Consider the following 18,091-nt stretch of genomic DNA (forward strand, 5'->3'; position numbering starts at 1 on the left):
GGAAGTCTAACCCAGTTCCAAGAGTATCCTTTAATTCCTTGTCCTGGTCCAATTCTCTCTAAAACCCTGCAAGATTTATATGATTCCAAAACAAAAAGGTGTGGCCATCTTTCCATGAAAGAAAGATCACCCAACCTGGTATCTAACCAAAAATGGATATCGGCCCCACCCCCACTTTTCCCAAAATCACCCGGCATTTAATTTCATTTTGGATATCAATTTAACAATGTTAGTCCGGCATCCCGCGTAATTACCGTTTAAAGGAAGAAAGCTTCTTTGATTGTTTTTATTGTGACACGCTTTCACCACTCTCCTCTACAGATTTTGATTTTCGACTTTGTATCTCCAACCCCACTTATAGAGGAGTGCCTCATTGACTTCTTTGAGTCTGTTAATACCCAACCCTCCTTTTTTCTTGGGCCAAGTGACCCAGTCCCATGCCACCCAGTTCATTTTGTTCTTATCATTAGAGCCTACCTAAAGAAATTTTCTCATCTTAGCTTCAAGCTTCTTAATCATACCAATCGGAGCTTTAAATTAAGAAAAATAATATATAGGGAGGCCCTCTAGGACTGAGTTAATCAAAGTAAGTCTTCCCCCTATAGACATAGTTTTAGCTTTTCAAATCGATAACCTTTTATCGAAAATTTCAACAATTGGAGCCCAATTGTTGATTCTATTCATATTGGCCCCCACAATGATACCCAAGTACGATAGCGGCATGTCATCAGAATTGCACCCAATCACATTAGCTATCTCCTTGATTTCACCATTCTCCACCCCCAACCCATATAAGTTCGATTTATGAAGGTTAATCTTAAGGGCCGAACACAGGTAAAAAATTCTGAGATAATGTTGAAAGTTATATAAGAAATATAAATACTAAAAAACCCACGAATTATTTGTAAAAAAAATTTAAATGAAAGTTTCTTCTATTCACAAAACGAACACCATATCATCACTCCTGCTTTCTCTATTTATACCTGCAGCAACTCTATATCATACTCCCACCTTCTCTCTCTACTAATTAATTTGTTCTTCATCATGGTTTCTGCAGATTTAGCTCAAACAGCATTCGGTATCATCGGTGAGTAAACATGCGTGCACGCGCACACACTATTCCATTCCACTATATGTTCTTGACCGTTCTTAACATTTCAATATCAAGTCACTTACCCATTGCATTTTGTTTGTGCATAGTTAGAAATCTATTATTGATCAATGTTTTTAATATGCATTTTTTATGTTAATTTTATATATTTGACTTAAATTGTTGTTGTTAAATTCAGGAAATGTGACTGCTCTCGTCTTGTTTTTATCTCCTGTGTAAGTTTTACCTGCATACTACCTTCGTAACTACACACGTATACACCTACACGTATATGATGTATGTAAACGTGTTACGTGTATATATTATAGTTCTACCCCCTTCTAAAAGGTGGTGGTAGTGAGATCGGCTTGTTTAAACTGCGAGAGCTTTAGCTCGTTTAACTTACGATCGCTCAGGCTAATTTAGCTTATGAGAGCTCGGACCGAGCTCATTTCGAGCTTTATTTCTAAAGCTCGAATGCAGTAGCTAAGCTCGGACGTGACTCATTTGTCACTTATTAATCAACTTATACACTTTCTATAAAGTATTTTTAAATATATTTATGTTTATGATTAAAAAGGTTTTACATAACATCGTATGTGTGTGTATATATAATTCAATTATTTTGATCATAATTTTGTATATAATTATAATTGTTATACTAGTATAGGGTAGCATAGGGTAATGTTAAAATGAGAACACGTATATTTTGTGAGAATCGTAAGAAATTTGTCAAAAATCATACAAGTTAAATTTTTTTACACTTGTCATAATTATTAAAACACAATATTAGAATATAAATTTACATGTATTCATAAATAGTTTTTTTACATGTGTGTGAGTTTGCCATTTACACGTGTAAATTTGTTTTATTTTGCATATATATAAAAGATTTATTAAGAGAGATTTTCAAGGAAAGATGAATTATTCAACGAGTCATTTTTTCTGAAGTTGTATTTCAATAACAAGAGGGTTGTATAAAACAAAAGTTCATTTTAATTGGTTTTTCCTTGGTTTGTATAGTTATTTAGAGTTCCCAAGATAACCCCAAATACAAGTATATTACATAAGAGTTATATTAAATGAGCCTATTGTTTAAACAAGTTATATAAACAATAGGCTCATTTATTAAACAAGTTTATTTTTAGGCTCGAGTTCGTTTAAGGTCGACTCATTTTGTAACGAGCCTATCTCGAGAAGCTCAAGAACGGCTTATTACAACCTAAAGTCTAACTCATGATTGGTTGAATATATTTAACTAATAGATAATAAACGAGCCGAACTCAAACTCTTTTAAATATAGTGAGCTCGAGCATGGCTTAAATTGTAAACGAGCCGACTCCAAAGTTTGTTCTAAAGTTCCTGGATTAGTTGAAAATATTTAACTAATAAATTATAAACGAGTCTAGCTCAGGTTTAAAAAACTAACCTTTAGAAATAGAACTCTAAGTTCTTATAAAATAAATATTACACCCCCAAAATTGTCCAAAAAGTCAGGCTCATGGTTGAAAATATTTCAGGCCAACATTTATACAAATAGTGAAAAAAGGAGCGGTTGAGCAATTCTCTCCTGTGCCATACTTAGTCACATTTGTGAACTGTGGGATATGGGTGTTGTATGGACTTCCAATGGTCCATCCTCACAGCTTGTTGCTGGTCACGGTCAACGCGGCAGGCTTCTTGATCGAGACCATATACTTGCTCCTCTTTCTAATCTACTCCAACCGCAAGCAGAGAATCAAGGTACAGCTCATAATGCTCGCGGAACTAGTGTTCCTGACCATTCTATCACTCCTGGCCTTGACCGTCGCTCACACCACCAAGGTCCGGTCCGATATTGTTGGTCCCATTGCCATTGTTGGGAATATTATGATGTATGCAGCTCCTTTATCTGTTATGGTATGTCCACCTTACTATATGTTTATGAAATTGAACTAATGATTGGTATGATTTTAGGTAATATGTGAATTTTGGTATGTGTTTGTGATGTAGAAACTTGTGATAACAACCAAAAGCGTGGAATTTATGCCATTTTTCTTGTCGTTATTTTCGTTACTCAACGGCGTAAGCTGGACAGTTTACGCGCTCATTCGCTTTGATCCCTACATTGTTGTAAGTTGCTATCTACCTCAAAAACGAGTTAAAATATGTTATTTTCTCTTACATGTTCGTCTTAGTGGCATTGTAGGGTTGCACTGTATAACTCATTGTGTAGTATGATATTATACTATTGTATACAGTACAACCTTACGATACAAGTGTGACTAGAAAAAGTGCTAGACAAAAAGCTTTTGCCAAAATTGTTAGTATTTTTTCAGTTGTTATCACATATCAAAAATCATCAAAATTTGTAATGTTATTTTTTAAATTATTTATGAACTGCAATGATTTTTTTTTTAATTTCAATTTTCAAGCCAAAAAATTTGTTATACGTTTATGGCAGATACCTAATGGGCTTGGATCACTATTGGGGGCAGCCCAGTTGATACTCTATGCTACCTTTTACCAGTCAACAAAACGACAATTGGCTGAGAGGAAGGCAACTAATGAGATGGGCTTAGATGAGATGGGCCAATCTGTTGGACCCGCAAAGGGTCCATGATAAATATCCATAGAAAATTTGATGCAATATTTTGCATGTACATGTAGCAATTGCAGTGTAGCACTACCGGTTCAAGTTATGAAAAGAAACTTAAAAACGACATTGTTGACTTGTAGCTTTAAGATAGCTTCGGTTAGAAACATATGTTTTCCATTTGTCTCAAACGAGTTTTGTTGCTACAAGTTTGAAATTCCTATGCTCATTACTACTTATTAAATCGTATCCATGGGCGGATTTAAAGCTAATTAGGGGGTTCTCAGGAACCCGTTTGGCTCGTAATTTATAGTGTTAAATGTTAATTATATGAAAATTTCTTCAGGAACCCTTTAGTATTTTGTAGGGGAACCCTATAACCAATTCTATAGATTGGTAAACTGGTTCAGCGTGTGCTTAATAAACTGGACATCTCGAGTGCGAGTCAACTTAGTCTGTTTTGTTAACTAAAAATACGAATTAGGCTTTAGATATGCAACTAAAAATACTTATTCTCTCTTTCTTTTTCATCTAACTTATACAGCTTTATATACATTTATAATCAACTAAACAAAATGGAATGAAGATTTGCAACTTGAAATTGAATTAGGGTACTTAATTACTTATCATCTCTGAGGTGAAATATTGATTAACAAATTTTGTATAAAGTTTATGTTGTATCCTATAATGTTAAGCTCGGTTTTATCCGTAAAGACCATCTTAGTTATATTATATATTTTTAAATTTATCATGACAATGGTTTTTTTAATTATTGTATCGTATTTTTATTATATGATGAACTTTACCCTACCCGAACCATTGAACTGACCCGTGTTTTTTATGTTAGGACATATGATATTGAAACACTTAAAAAAGTGAACATCTTGGAAAAAATTTCTGAATCCGCCACTGATTCGTATCTAGCATTTTTTGAGTTGGGCCAGATGTTGAGTCATATGGCACTACATCTAGAGCCTAGAGGTGGGCAAAAAACCAGTTCGCAAACACAAGCCAAACCGCTCTTGAAAATGAACCGGATTATTTTGTAATTGGTTTAATAACCTCTTACATGAAATTGGTTATCGAGCTCGAGCTCGAGTATGAAGTAGAGCTCCTTTAGTTATCGAGCCCCAGCCTGAAATACATAGCTCGTTTCGGCTTGCGAGCTCAAACAAAATTTTAGTTTTGTATATACAATATAATAATGATGAAGATAACATTGGCGAGCCAAGCTTTGACTCGTTTAAGTGATACTGAATTGAGCTCGAGCCAAGCTTTTAGCTCGTTTGAGGTTGTTCTCAAACCAATATCGAGTTTTGGTTTTACTCGCGAGCCGAGCTTAAGCTCAAATAAATAGGATCGAACCAAACCGAGCTCAAGCTACATAAAAACATGATGAGTCGAGCTTGAGTTTCATAAAAACAAACATGACGAGCCGCTCGGCCCGGCTCTTTTACAACCTACTTATAAGAAGCGAAACTTACCAAAATCCAAAAACCACTTTCACTGAACAAGGCGCATCTGCAGGGCAAGCGAACGGTGAAGAAAAGGTCAACTGGTCGTCGTCTCCGGTAAACTTTCCACCATCTCTATGTTTCTCTCTCTAGATTTTAATCACAAACTGTCAGATCCCTATAAATCGTAGATTTGCACACGCTTGATGTTTCACCTTTCAATCTGCTTCTGTAATTTGCTTTTTTTTGTGACAATTATCTCGATATCTTGACTAGTTAGGTATTCTATATTTCCGGCGTTGATAGTTATACTCGATTGATTACCGTTCACTCATTTCTAATCGTGTTATGTATTAATTAAATTGATTTTAGATAAGTTATGAAATTAAAAAATAGGTATTACGTGAATCGAATAATTTCATTAACAGCTGTTTTGAAATCTTAATATGTATTAACTGCTTGTAATTGTGACAGATTTTAATTTGGAAATATAGAATACCTAACTAGTCTAGAGGTTGACTATTCGATAATGAGGTTTTTTTTTCGTTTTTTTAATGCTTGAAATAATGTACGATAACAGAAAGTCTTCTGTGATAAACTAGCCGATTAGAATAAAACCGAAGCCTGATGCAAGCTGTAAGGAACTGAAGTCTTGAGTATGAATTCATCGTTCTTCGGCTAATTCCTTATAAATGGATCACTTTTTTTTGAATTTATTATTTCCTTTACATGCCTTGCCCTGCTTGCAGTGTGCTCATATAATGTATATACGTGTGGGCGCTCGGCGGGCAAAAGTGAAATGGTACAAACTTTAACGTTATTTACTTATTTTACTAATTTCGTGAAAATAACGTTAAAAGCGGCGGATGGTTAATCATGCATCATGTGGTGGCGTTGACAGCTGAAAGACAAGGGAGTACATGCACTATCGGCCTTTGTCTTCATTGCTGAGTGTTATGTGCCTTAGTTCCCAGGCTTGATACGAAACTACAATCGAGCTGGGGGTCTCAATGGAAGCAGCCTCTCTATTCCTACGTGGTAGAGGTAAGGCTGTCTACATTTACCCTTCTCAGACCCTGCCTTAGCTTTGCTATTTGTGGGATTTACTGAGTATGATGATGATGATGATTCCTTTACATGCTTCATATACCTCAAATAATGTTATTTAGCGTCTTTTCAAACGTTTTCTTCAAAACTTGTCATGTGCATATCTTTGTTTGTTCCCGACGCATGTAGTAACAAAAACCGTAAGGCACTCTTTTGCTTTTCTATAGACTTTACTATTTGGCTTTTGCATGACTATGCCTGCTTGTCTCTTTATACATCTTGCACGGACTGTTTTTATCGATCTTACTATTCTTTTGAAAGACCGTCTTGGTTTTAAAAAGCGCGCCTTAAGCGCGAAGCGCATCTAGGCGCAAGCTGAATCGCCTTGTGTGACATAAGGCGCACTATGTACAAGAAGCACAGCTGAGGCGCGCTTTTTAGGGGAAAATCGACCTAAGGCGCAGGCTGAGGCGTACGAAAAGCTCACCGCTTTTGCGCTTCGCTTTAAAAAAAGCTTTTTTAGACCTCATCGCTTTTGTGCGCTTCCCGCTTTTTTAAACCAAGAAGACCGGTCCTATACTATTTGTCTTTGCTAACTCTTTATTGTTCAAAAATGTGTATGTATGGCATCTTCAACTCTCCATGTATTTTAAGTTTTTCACTTGACCCAAAATGTTCAGATTTGAAGGTGTTCTGCACATTAGACTTTATATTACTGTATATTCTGCACATTGTGTCACTTCTGAGCTCATTCATGATCAAATAGGGAAACATTTTATAAATGTTTTTAAGTTTGTTAGCATGCCATCATTCATTAATGTATTAATTATCGATTTCGAAATAGGGGTACCTTGTTTGACATTCAAGATCATAGTTTGAAATCCAATTTTGAAGCTACGGAGTAAGAAAGAAGACCCCACACACGGTTTTTTATCAATTTTTCAAAACATAACTAATGAAGCAATTATGATTATAAAAAAATAATCTAACTCTTTGACTAATAATGATTCGTTCAACCTGTTTGACATGTTCGACACATATCCCTCTTAAACAGTTTATTTTTTGACTCATTTGACCTGTTTGAGATAAACACATCACATGTCTGTTGGAAATTCGGCCCCAAACTCTGAAACTTGAACAAATTGTTTGACTCTTTTGTTTCTTTGAAACTGGAAATTATAAGCTTACAAATTACCGATCACAATCTCCCTATTTATACTATAACCGATCCTAATCCTACCAAGACTCAAAACCCTTTAAAACTCTTAGGGGCTGTTTGGCAACTTCTGAATGGTTAAGTGCTGAACCAGTAAGAGGAGGTCTGAACCATTAAGAGGTCTGAACCATTAAGTGCTAAACCATTAAGAGGTCTGAACCATTAAGAGCCAATATAATGCTTAACCGTTCAGAGGCAAATGTCTGACCAATTCATATTATAGGTCTTAACCATTCAGAGGCAAATGTCTGAACCATTCAGACATCTGCTCGCGAAACAAATAGTCTGAACCATTAAGTGCTGAACCAGTAAGATGTCTGAACCATTAAGAGCCCCATTAAGAGGTAAACAAACAGCCCCTTAATTAAACTAACTAGATCGCTTGGTTTGGCCTCTTAAACTTTCTTGATTCTTTCACATTCAAACTAATTAGTATCAACTTCCAATAAGAGTCCTCTCATTTTTAAGTAAATAGGTTGAGACTGCAACCTCTACTACTTACAGCAACACAGTATGTACTTTGAAGCTTCAAGAAGTTGTTTTGTGCATATGATCCTTTTAATTTATTCGCTTCAAATGTCATTAATAATTTGCAGGTTTTAACTAAAAAGCACAATGGGCGGTGGTAGGGTTGCTCACCCAGTCTTGAAAGGCCCTAGCGTGGTGAAGGAGCTGGTTATCGGGGCGGTGCTTGGGTTAGCTGCCGGTGGTTTATGGAAGATGCACCACTGGAACGAGCAGAGAAAAACAAGGGCCTTTTATGACTTGCTCGAAAAGGGTGAGATCAGTGTGGTCGTAGAAGAAGAACAATGATCATTGCCATGTCAGTTTCCTCATCATTAATCAGAGATGGTTAATTTCGTTTTATAAAAATCATAAAAGAATAGCATTGAAGCCGAGTTCTAACTTGCTCATTTGTTAAAATAACATGTTGGACCGCTGCTTGTTGATTTATCAATGGTATTAAGTTTCTCTTTCCAAACCAAGCTGGTCAGCCGGTTTGAGATGTAAATGGTTATTGTCATGCTTTGATCTTTGACGGTTTAGTGGTCAAGTGCTCTTCAGCAATCAAGGCACAATGTGCTTTCTAAATCTCACATTTTATTGCTTAATCGTATCAACATACTGCGTGCTTGCTTCAAGTTTTGTTGGTTTTGAATTCAAACACTAATGTGATATTTTGATGCTTATACATGAAATATCGTACACTACTCGCAGCATGAACTATGGTTTATAGTACGATAAAAGCTCCGCCACATAAAACCAACGCAAAACAGATTGATATAAAGATGGTTTTAACCGGCATCTTTCCTTCGTCACTCCTTAGTATCATAGCTTCGTAAACCGGCCAACTGTTCAACACCCCGAAACCAGCAATAAACATTTGCGCAGACAACTTTTCCAAACTGGAGTCGTTCAAGAGACGAATCATCCCAAAGATCAACGCGAATAGGTTGACAATCGACGCAGTTGTGAAAGGTACGAACAACGGGGAGTGACTCCCAAACTCCATGAGACCTTGATCATACCTCTTGGTTTGTTCATCATCTTGCACTTTGCTTGTTACATTGAATCCCTGTGTGGCTATCCCTAATTGTTTGATTATGTACTCCACAAGCCCAAATGGGTAAGATGAGAGTCCCTTTATCAACCACATCCTTTGATCATTCCACCATCTCTTGTATGTGCTATCGAATAAGATGAAGTCGTAACAATCTTGACCATAGGCTCCAAGAAAGAGGAAAACGTACAACAAGAACCATGGATCCGTGACCTACAACCGGCAAATGTTAACAGGCTCGGCTATGTACAAAAACTTGACACTTAATAGGGTTGAGTTGAAAATCCAAATCATAACGAATAATCGAACTAAAATAACTGAACCACCTGAAAAACCGTTGGTCCGGTTACTCCATGGTTCGTTTATAGTTATTTGTGAAGAAATAACCAAACTAACTAAACTGAACCGTCATTAAAACATATAAGTTTTAATAGAATGTTATATGTCGGAAAATTTTGTTGCAAATAACATATAAGTTGTCGCTTATTCTCCCTCCTAGAGAAGTTAAAAAATTTCCTAACAATCTATTTGACCCAAGATATAACTAGATTCATTAACTAAAATTAAGTTAAATCAACCCAAATCCAAAGCTAACGGTTAACCGAATTAAACAAAAGACATTTTCAAATAGAAACATTACTATATGAGGGTGGGGTTCGGCTACAAAGTCTAAATTTCTTAAAAAGTGTAAAAAGTCATATAACACTATAATTTCAGCCATAAAACACACTTAAAACTCACAAATAACACAGTGAAGACTACTAAAACACCATTTTCAAACCATAATAGTCCATAAAAACTTCAAACACACAATCGTCGAACTATGAATATAAAACACAACATGCTAATTAACATAAAACATAATAATGTTTGTCATTCGATAATTAGAGCCTTTTCATCCAAACCACAAAACACAACCGACATATATGATGTTTTAGTAATCTTCATTTTGTTATTTGTATGTTTTGGACTTTTGGGTGTGTTTTATGGCTGACATTTTGATGTCTTGTGACTTTCACACTTTGTAGGAAATTTGGACTTTGTAGTCAACTCCTTGCCACTATATGAAGTGTGAAGCCCAGAATAGGCGTTACATCTTAAGTATTAGCCTATAAACGAACTGAACTGAAGCGAACCGGTAGATGCATATTGCATTAAAATTTGATAAAAGAATAATACCTCTGGGAATATGTAAACTCCATTTAAAAGGGCAATTTGAGGAAGGAAAGAGTATATTATGATGGGAATAGACAAAATGGCCCATAAACCAGAATGTGCATAGCATAAACCCATAACAAAGCCCATGCATTGGGCTCCAAAAACCATTGGGCTGTATTTTGAGAAGTTGACTTCAAGAAGCCCAATAACCCATCTCTTTGTTTGACTGACTGCATCGTTGAGACAGATTGGAACATCGCCCAAAAAGGCCGGTCTCCTCGGGTGACAAAAGATAGACTTCCATCCTTCACATTGTAATCGATATCCAGTGAAATAGTCCTCTACTAGTGACCCATACATAAATCCCATCTACATGTAAGCAAACAAAATTAAATAAGTGTCATAATCATCATCCACGTCGTTTCATATAATGTGACCTATAGATGTAAACGAGTTTTGGCTTGAATCCAATTTGTTTCGCGTAACATAGCTCTAGCTATGCGTGTTTCAAATTTCATACCCAAAGATCAAGCTTGGTTTGTAATAAGTTTTTCAAGCTCAGTTTTAGTTGATGCTCGACTCTTTATTATTACTAATTAATTAATTAATTAATTAATTAATAGAACTTATAAAAATATGTAACCTTTCATACATAATAATAACTATGAATTTTATATCTTTAACACAATGCATAATATTTAATCTTTTTCCATACTTGTATATAATATTTGACACATAATATATATTTGTTGTGTTAATTAAAAAAATATTATATTTATTGTGTTAAATGATTATGTAAAGCTCGAGATCGGGCTCATTTATTAAATGATTATATTTTTAGACCCAAGCACATTTAAATTGGCTTGATTCGAGCTTTTAGCTAGTGAGACGAAGGACTCACCTTAGTTGCATCCTAGTAACCATAAATAACAAACAAAATCATGTTTGGGACATGCTTACTTGGAAACCCCACTTGGTGTCGTTTTCATAGTTGCATCCAGCCACATGGTGAGCCAATTCTATAACTGGTGGTGCGGTAATTGGCTTCTTCACCACGTGATCCGGTCTTAGTTCTTGTATTTCTGGTTGCAACATGGATGTGGGCCCTCCAAAGAAAGCCCGACGAAGGAAGAAGCACCCGCTTCCAAAATTATTAGGGCCTTGTAAACCATCCATCCCAACCGCGTTCACTACAAATAAACGCAATACTTCACCACCATAGGTGTCATCTTTGTTGACCCCATGATAACGTTGAGGGAATTGGACATATCCTAATCTGGGCCGAGTTAACGGATCAGAAATATAACACAACACCCTCTTAAGTGTTTGAGGATCATTAGAATACATGTCACAATCTTGAGTAAGAACTATAGGGGCATTGGTCATAACAGCCGATACTCGAAGCTTCAAAACAAAATATAATGAAAAACTTAAGTAAACCAAACTGCATGTAAGAATAAATCACACATAATATATGATTACATAACGTCATATTTGGAGAATAGTCCACTTTTCTTATAAGCTCGCGAATTCATATCACGTGGTATTAACTAAAAAGAAAATCTTGAAAGTAACAATTTGTCGGAGTGTGTTCATAGACTTGATAGAAATAAAAACTCATTTAGCCATGGGATATGTGGCTAAAAGTCACATATCTACAATCACTCACATGTCAGACTTTTTCCCATCAATAATGTACTTAAAATAATGTGATACATGACGCGATGTCACATATAGATTCGCGTGTATACTATTATATGCATAATTGCATATCCTTATGTATTGTTAGTCGCATATACAATACAAATAATTAAGGTTTAGGTGAATAAAAATGTAGACACCGACATTTTACGTATCTCATAAATACACGTGTTAGGAAAGTTAACACACCAAATTAATTTAGTGAGTGTAGACAATGACTATGTTAGTGATTTTCCCTAAATTAATTATTATATTGACATTTAAGTTGAATCTTTTTGCGTTTCAAATCATTCCTTAATAAAATCGAGAGTTTTGGAGTCTTACCAAGGAATTGAGAGCCCCAGCCTTGAAACGGTGTGGGAAGTTTTTGTTTTTTTCTCTTGAGACATATACAAGATTTGGCATCAATTGACCCTTGTTGTCTACTTCTTTTGCACTCTCTTTTAATACCTTATCAACAAATTATATTAACATAAATTAGTCGAAATTTAATTGGTCTATGCAAAGTTATTTCATTAAACTTTGATGACGTGCTGTTTTGATAGAGACATTACCATATGTGACAAAATAATTCATGAATTAGTGGCGGTTGGAACACATGAATGATTGCTATTTTGTATTTAAAAGTGATGCTTATAATGCTCATAACAAACAACTATGTGCAAACAAACTTATTAAAAATATTGTATGTAATATATCACTTGAGAGACAAATTCCATTTTAACTGTCATAAAAAATGTTGTATGTAACATATCACTTACGTCATGTGTAATAGGCATTATAGGGGCATGAAAAAGTTTAATAATGCTCATATCACCATCCTCTAGGCATTATAGTTGAAGGAAAAGGGAGAGACATTTCTACAATAATGCTCAAAGAGGAGAAAAAAATATAAAGCATTGAATGAAATGGATATTAAGAGGCATTAACCGTTACACATTTTATGAAGGGGGCATTATGATGCTGGTGTGACGAAAAATGTCCTATGTAGGGCATTAACCATTACCCATGGTCTTAGAAAGACAAATTCCATTTCGCCTACAGTAGGCGAAAAAAGAACCCGTGAACTCATGATTATTAAGTCATAGACGTATTTTTAAATCCAGAACGACAATCGTCGACACATATTAATTTATTTTTAATATTTTTCCTAAAATAATTGTAGAAATTATGTTATTATTTTTGATACATTTTGTGTGATTTCTTAACCGTTGTATCAAACAGTTTCATTAAAATAGCGTGCTTGGATGTGTAGTTGAATCAATGATTGTTTGAATATTGAGATTGAGAAAAGATAAACCTGTATGATGGTGGGATGGTTTACGCGACCAAACCCTGGGGTCCGATACTTGTTGATAATTTGACGTTGTTGTTCATCCGTAATGTAGTCAAGGCATATTTCACCTCTCTCCACAACACTCTTGATTCTTTTCTTCATACTCTCATAAATAGACTATGATAACGAAATATTATTCTTGTCAAATTACCACAATGATAAGAAAAAAGAAACTATAAATATGACCCTTCTCCTACAGAATCTAGTGACTTAATGCTTTTTAATAGGGTGCAAACGAGTCAAGCTGAGCTTGAGTTTGACTAGGCTTGAGCTAAAGCTCGATTAACTTATGAGAGCTTGAGCTTGGTTCGAGCTTTGTTTTTGAATCTTGAGCTTGGATCGTTGGTAGTTTTTCAAGCTGGAGCTTGGCTCGTTTATCCATTAATTAATATATTAAAAAACAATATAAATGATAGACTCATTTAGATTCGCAAGCTCGATAAGTGAAGGTCGGGCTCGGACTTGTTTATTAAACAAGGTTATTTTAGATTCAGGCTCTGTTCGAAAACAAGTTTAAATAAGCTCGGTTCGGCTCGTTTACTAGACAATTTTAAATAAGGGGTAAACGACATTAAATATTAACAAAAACTAACATTACATACACTAAGGCTAGACGAGCCTAGCGAGCTTCACATGCCAGACTCGAGCTCGGGCTCGATAAATAAACGAGCTTTATTTTAGGCTCAAGCTTGGCTCGGGCTCGATAAACTCGACTCCTTTCGAGCTTTTTCTCAAACCAATCACAAACAACTCACGACCCGCTCGTCTCGTTTGCACCTCTACTTTTTATATCTTATTGGTAGATATACCAAGGAACAAAACAATAGTGTAAGCGGTTACATAACCACCTTAAATATTACGCTAAAAGCAAAAAATACAAATGTTTCACTTTTTGAAATTCTTTTTTTAGATTAATTTTGTATTAAACGTATAAGTAAATACATACACATATATACAATATAAATATAAAACGAGAAGAATTTAAACACGTCAAGATTATTTTTTTTTAATTTTTTTAATGGCTAATGTTACTCTCTCAAACTTCTGTATTTACAAAGAAATCACCCTTGCTTGGGATTGAACACAAGACCAACGACTAAGTGGCAGGAGCCTCTACAAAGTGAGCTAACCCCCTGGCACGTCAAGATTATTTGTACTTAAATGGTTAAGAAAAGTGGCTCTAGGGACCCTGAGCGTTAAACATTTTGATTTATAAAGGTTAAAACCCATAAAACATAAAGGTACTTAAAAAGTAATTTTCCCTGAAAAAAAAAAATAATTAACATTGTTTATTTCACATTAATTTGATGATAGTGTCTTCTCAAAGTTATTTAGATGTTGTTACCTTAATCTCCTCGATCTCATGCTCATCCAGCTTCCCATGGTTATTGGAGTTAAAATAAGCTTCTGGACGTCTATCCATGATGTTACTATCCCTACAAAATGGAAGCCAAATCTCTGCAAACTTTGCAGCCTCCATGAAAGCAAAAAGAGTAAGCTCAGAACCGCCATCATCCGAAACATACACCGACATCTTCTCCGGAGGGTAGTCATAAGCCATAAGAGACAACGCGGTGTTAACGACGTTAATAGGTGGCTCTTTGTAGGGATCCGCGGTGCATATGAATATGTCTATGGCTGGAAAGTCTTGTTTGCGGAGGACTTTCTCTAAGTTTTCGGGGTAAACTTGTCGGAGGATAGGGCGGAGGCGGAAGGAGGTGGTGGTGGCCCACATGAAGGCGAGGATAAGATCGGAGATCAGGAGGGAGGTGGCGGTGACGACGGAGATGAAGGCGGTGGAGTGGTGGATCAGGGTGAGGAAATGGTGATAGATAAGGGCGAGGATGGCAAAACTGTAAATTATCGCAAACATACGGTTGAAAGTAGTGCATGGCATTTGTTGGTATGTGTTAAGAAGTGTTCCCATTTCGGTCGTGGAGTAGTATGTCTTTCTCTTAGCTTTAGCTTTGGAGAATTTAATGTTGTCAATATATTTAAAGTAGACGGATGTTGTGTAGATTTACCCAAATTTCAGATTTAGTACTCACTTTTTCCTAAAAGTGCATCACTACTCCAAAATGAGCATTAAAATGGGTGATTTAGATTTTATCTTTTGATCAAAAATACATTTCAAAAAAATTATTCAATTCATATAATAAACTGCGTCTTATAATTGTTAGGTGGAAAAAAAATCCTAATAAACCAATTCGAACCATTTCAAATCAACCCAGTACATATTCAATTCGGTAACAAACCGTTCAAATTACAATTCATTGCTAAATCTATAACAAACTACATTAACGGGCTGTTTGGTAGCCTCTTCTTAATAACCATTCAGATGCTACCTCTTAATGGTTTAAATCCTCTGAATGAATAAGAGGTAACCTCAAGTCTGAATGGTTAAGAGGTAACCTCTGAATGGTAAATCATCACATGTCACATTCTTCTACTTTCTCATTGTTAAAATTCTTAATGGTTCCATTAAGAGGTAACCTCTTAACGACCATTCAGAGGCTTCCAAACAGCCCCTAAATTCCATAAACTACATACGATTCCATAAATAAATTACATAAAATTCCTAAATTTATATATAAAGAAAAGCCAATGAAATACCTAACTCACGAAAAAAAATTTGGCATCAACGTCTTCAGCAAAATTCAATATCACCATCCATAGCCTCTCTCCTTTCGTGCCACATCTAAAAAAAGGTAAAAAGAACAAAGTTATTATTACAAATATAATCGACGAAAAAAGCAAATAGAACAAAATCAGCATCTACATATTAGGTTATCTGTAATGGGGCGCCATGAGGTGCTTTATGTGGGCCATAACGCCCCATAACGCCTAGCACACCGCGACGGGCGGCGATATGGGGCAAAAAAATGAGGGAAGCGCTATAGATATCGCGGCGTTATGTTGTTTGCTTTTCAAATGTTAACCAATCAGAATAAAGAAAGGTTTTTTTAATTAATTAATAAAATTGAAAATTAAGAATTAGGTAATGATGGGTAGGGGCTTTATGACTACGGACTCTAGTGATATAACGCCCCATAAAGCCCCCGTGTGACGTGGCACGACACGTGTCGCATAACGCCCCACAAGGGGCTTTATGACTACGGATGGCCTTATGATAATGAATTAATAATCTTCTAAATTTTCTGACAATATTCCCTATCTCCTCAGACTCCTTTTCTTCCCACACGAACAAGGAAATGGGGGCTGCAATTGCAATTTTCCTTGGAAGCTCAGTGTTAGGGTTTTGATGGTATGCTAATCATTATCCGCGTCTTAAAAAAAACTGAACCCCGTCTAAAGCTCAACTTTGTACTAGTGCATGTTTTATTCATGTGGTATAGGTAATGGAAATACTTGAAGCTTAACTGTATAAATGCTTTGTCGAGCCCTGCATTTTAGCTATCATGAGAAATTCATCACTTTTTGACATTACTTTCTTTGGTTGCATTGGTTTTGATTTTTTGAACACATGAACAAGTCGATGTTTCTTTGTGCACTACTTTGGTTGTCGTCGTATATCGTGAGACATTATTTGAATGCATTTTGCAATTCTCTTAAAACAGATTGTGTGATGATATGTGATCGCCCTATCCCTATGTTTTCACCATCGACGTGGGTGTGACACAAAGACCCAAAGTTGATTGAAGGGGAAGGATTGCCCAGGCCCAACATTTTGTCTAATCCTAAGGGATCATCTGTCCTTGGGCATTTTCTAATCCTAAGGGTGCCACCGTTTTTATGAATTTTTTTCTTACCAATGAATGGTCTCTTCGTGTATGATGGTGTTATTCACCGTACCAACATCCTCAATCTCTTCGTGTATGATGGTGTTATTCACCGTGCCCCTCAAGGATCTTCAACCAGTCTGGTTCCCCAAGTTCCTCTGATATCTAACATCGGTAGGATTTGCCCTTATGCCTCGTCTCACAATCCTATCATAACATGATTGTTCATGTATTTTAAGTTAATTTTTAATTATTTAATAGCTATCATTTAGTTGTTAACTTGCTAAGTATTTAGTTAGCAATGGAAGGTTTAATAGCTATCATCTAGTTGTTAACTTGTTAAGTATCTAGACCGTGGGGTATGGTGGGGCGTGGGTTGGGGCAATGGTACGACACGTGGGGTATGGGGCACCCAAGACCAAAAACCAATTTCAAAAGGGTATAGTGGGGTGTGGCTGGGGTGGCGTGGAAAAGAAGCCAATTTCAAAGGGCTAGTGCTCTTGGCCAACGAGGTTCCGCCATGTCATGTTCGTAACCCCGCCCAACGCCCGGGCTGAAACCCCCGCCCAAAGGGCTACGCCGAAACCCAAGCCCACCCGGGTGATGACGTGGGCGTTTGTACCCAACTCACGCCCCATACCCCCATAGTCTTAGTTAACTATGGAAGGGTTTCACACAGAAACAGATCTTAAAATTAGAACATAATTTATAAAAACTAGGGAGATTCTCCCGCGCTTCGCGACGGATGTCAGTATCGTACTAAACCGAAACTGACTAAACGACATCTGTATCGGTATATATTTACTTTTATGGCTTTCTGTTTTATAACGAATCTCGTGTCGCTACCATAGTGAACTGAATGAACAACATTGATTATGGTAACACGATATTTTATTGTTTTTCTTTTGATAAACTGAATGAACAAAGTCGATACCCGTACATATATTTATTTTTATGCATGGTTTCCTGTTTCAAAATTTTTTCATGTATACAATTTCGTTTGCAACAATAAATGAATATCGATACCAATATCATGACAATTTGAATCAATCCATACCGTTCAAACAACATCCTAAAAAAATGAATAATAAATAATAAAACTTTAAAAAAAATACTTACATATTATCAATTACTATTTATTACTAAAATATTAAATAATTCATCAAGAGTTTGAACTAATATATATGACTATTACTATAAAATTAAATAAAAT

At 35.9% G+C, this 18,091-nt stretch overlaps 3 protein-coding genes across 4 annotated transcripts; 2 read left to right on the top strand and 1 right to left on the bottom strand.

The window, feature by feature from the left end:
- Nucleotides 1–995: 995 nt before the first annotated feature.
- On the top strand, nucleotides 996–3,856 carry LOC110899482 (bidirectional sugar transporter SWEET4). The gene is made up of 5 exons (XM_022146372.2): nucleotides 996–1,087; nucleotides 1,290–1,326; nucleotides 2,611–2,989; nucleotides 3,083–3,202; nucleotides 3,534–3,856. The coding sequence occupies exons 1-5, from the start codon at nucleotides 1,045–1,047 to the stop codon at nucleotides 3,690–3,692; spliced, it is 738 nt and encodes a 245-aa protein (XP_022002064.1). The 5' UTR covers nucleotides 996–1,044; the 3' UTR covers nucleotides 3,693–3,856.
- Nucleotides 3,857–5,115: 1,259 nt separating this feature from the next.
- On the top strand, nucleotides 5,116–8,481 carry LOC110899481 (cytochrome c oxidase subunit 5C-2-like). Of its 2 annotated transcripts, none has more exons than XM_022146371.2 (2): nucleotides 5,116–5,236; nucleotides 7,979–8,474. In XM_022146371.2, exon 2 carries the CDS (start codon nucleotides 7,998–8,000, stop codon nucleotides 8,193–8,195), a length of 198 nt encoding a protein of 65 aa, XP_022002063.1. In that variant the 5' UTR covers nucleotides 5,116–5,236; nucleotides 7,979–7,997; the 3' UTR covers nucleotides 8,196–8,474. The 2 variants fall into 2 exon arrangements, with proteins under 2 accessions (XP_022002063.1, XP_035837480.1); XM_035981587.1 differs by lacking the exon at nucleotides 5,116–5,236 and adding an exon at nucleotides 6,021–6,163 and having other exon boundaries at nucleotides 7,979–8,481.
- Nucleotides 8,464–15,087, bottom strand: LOC110899479 (cellulose synthase-like protein G3). The gene is made up of 6 exons (XM_022146370.2): nucleotides 14,484–15,087; nucleotides 13,103–13,255; nucleotides 12,127–12,252; nucleotides 11,062–11,505; nucleotides 10,123–10,470; nucleotides 8,464–9,156 (listed from the first exon to the last, which is right to left on the bottom strand). The coding sequence occupies exons 1-6, from the start codon at nucleotides 15,063–15,065 to the stop codon at nucleotides 8,614–8,616; spliced, it is 2,196 nt and encodes a 731-aa protein (XP_022002062.1). The 5' UTR covers nucleotides 15,066–15,087; the 3' UTR covers nucleotides 8,464–8,613.
- Nucleotides 15,088–18,091: the final 3,004 nt, after the last annotated feature.

Source organism: Helianthus annuus, chromosome 13 (genome assembly GCF_002127325.2).
Source record: "Helianthus annuus cultivar XRQ/B chromosome 13, HanXRQr2.0-SUNRISE, whole genome shotgun sequence".
Lineage (NCBI taxonomy): Eukaryota > Viridiplantae > Streptophyta > Magnoliopsida > Asterales > Asteraceae > Helianthus > Helianthus annuus.

Bases quoted from the DNA above. Each gene is read 5' to 3' on its own strand.
- LOC110899482 (XM_022146372.2), top strand. From the start codon at position 1,045: ATGGTTTCTGCAGATTTAGCTCAAACAGCATTCGGTATCATCG. The intron at 1,327-2,610 runs GTAAGTTTTACC...AAAATATTTCAG, and splicing joins GTCTTGTTTTTATCTCCTGT to GCCAACATTTATACAAATAG. The intron at 2,990-3,082 runs GTATGTCCACCT...TTTGTGATGTAG, and splicing joins CAGCTCCTTTATCTGTTATG to AAACTTGTGATAACAACCAA.
- LOC110899481 (XM_022146371.2), top strand. From the start codon at position 7,998: ATGGGCGGTGGTAGGGTTGCTCACCCAGTCTTGAAAGGCCCTAGCGTG.
- LOC110899479 (XM_022146370.2), bottom strand. From the start codon at position 15,065: ATGGGAACACTTCTTAACACATACCAACAAATGCCATGCACTACTTTC. The intron at 12,253-13,102 runs GTTTATCTTTTC...TTTGTTGATAAG, and splicing joins ACCATCCCACCATCATACAG to GTATTAAAAGAGAGTGCAAA. The intron at 9,157-10,122 runs GTATTATTCTTT...TGCCGGTTGTAG, and splicing joins GAGTTTACATATTCCCAGAG to GTCACGGATCCATGGTTCTT.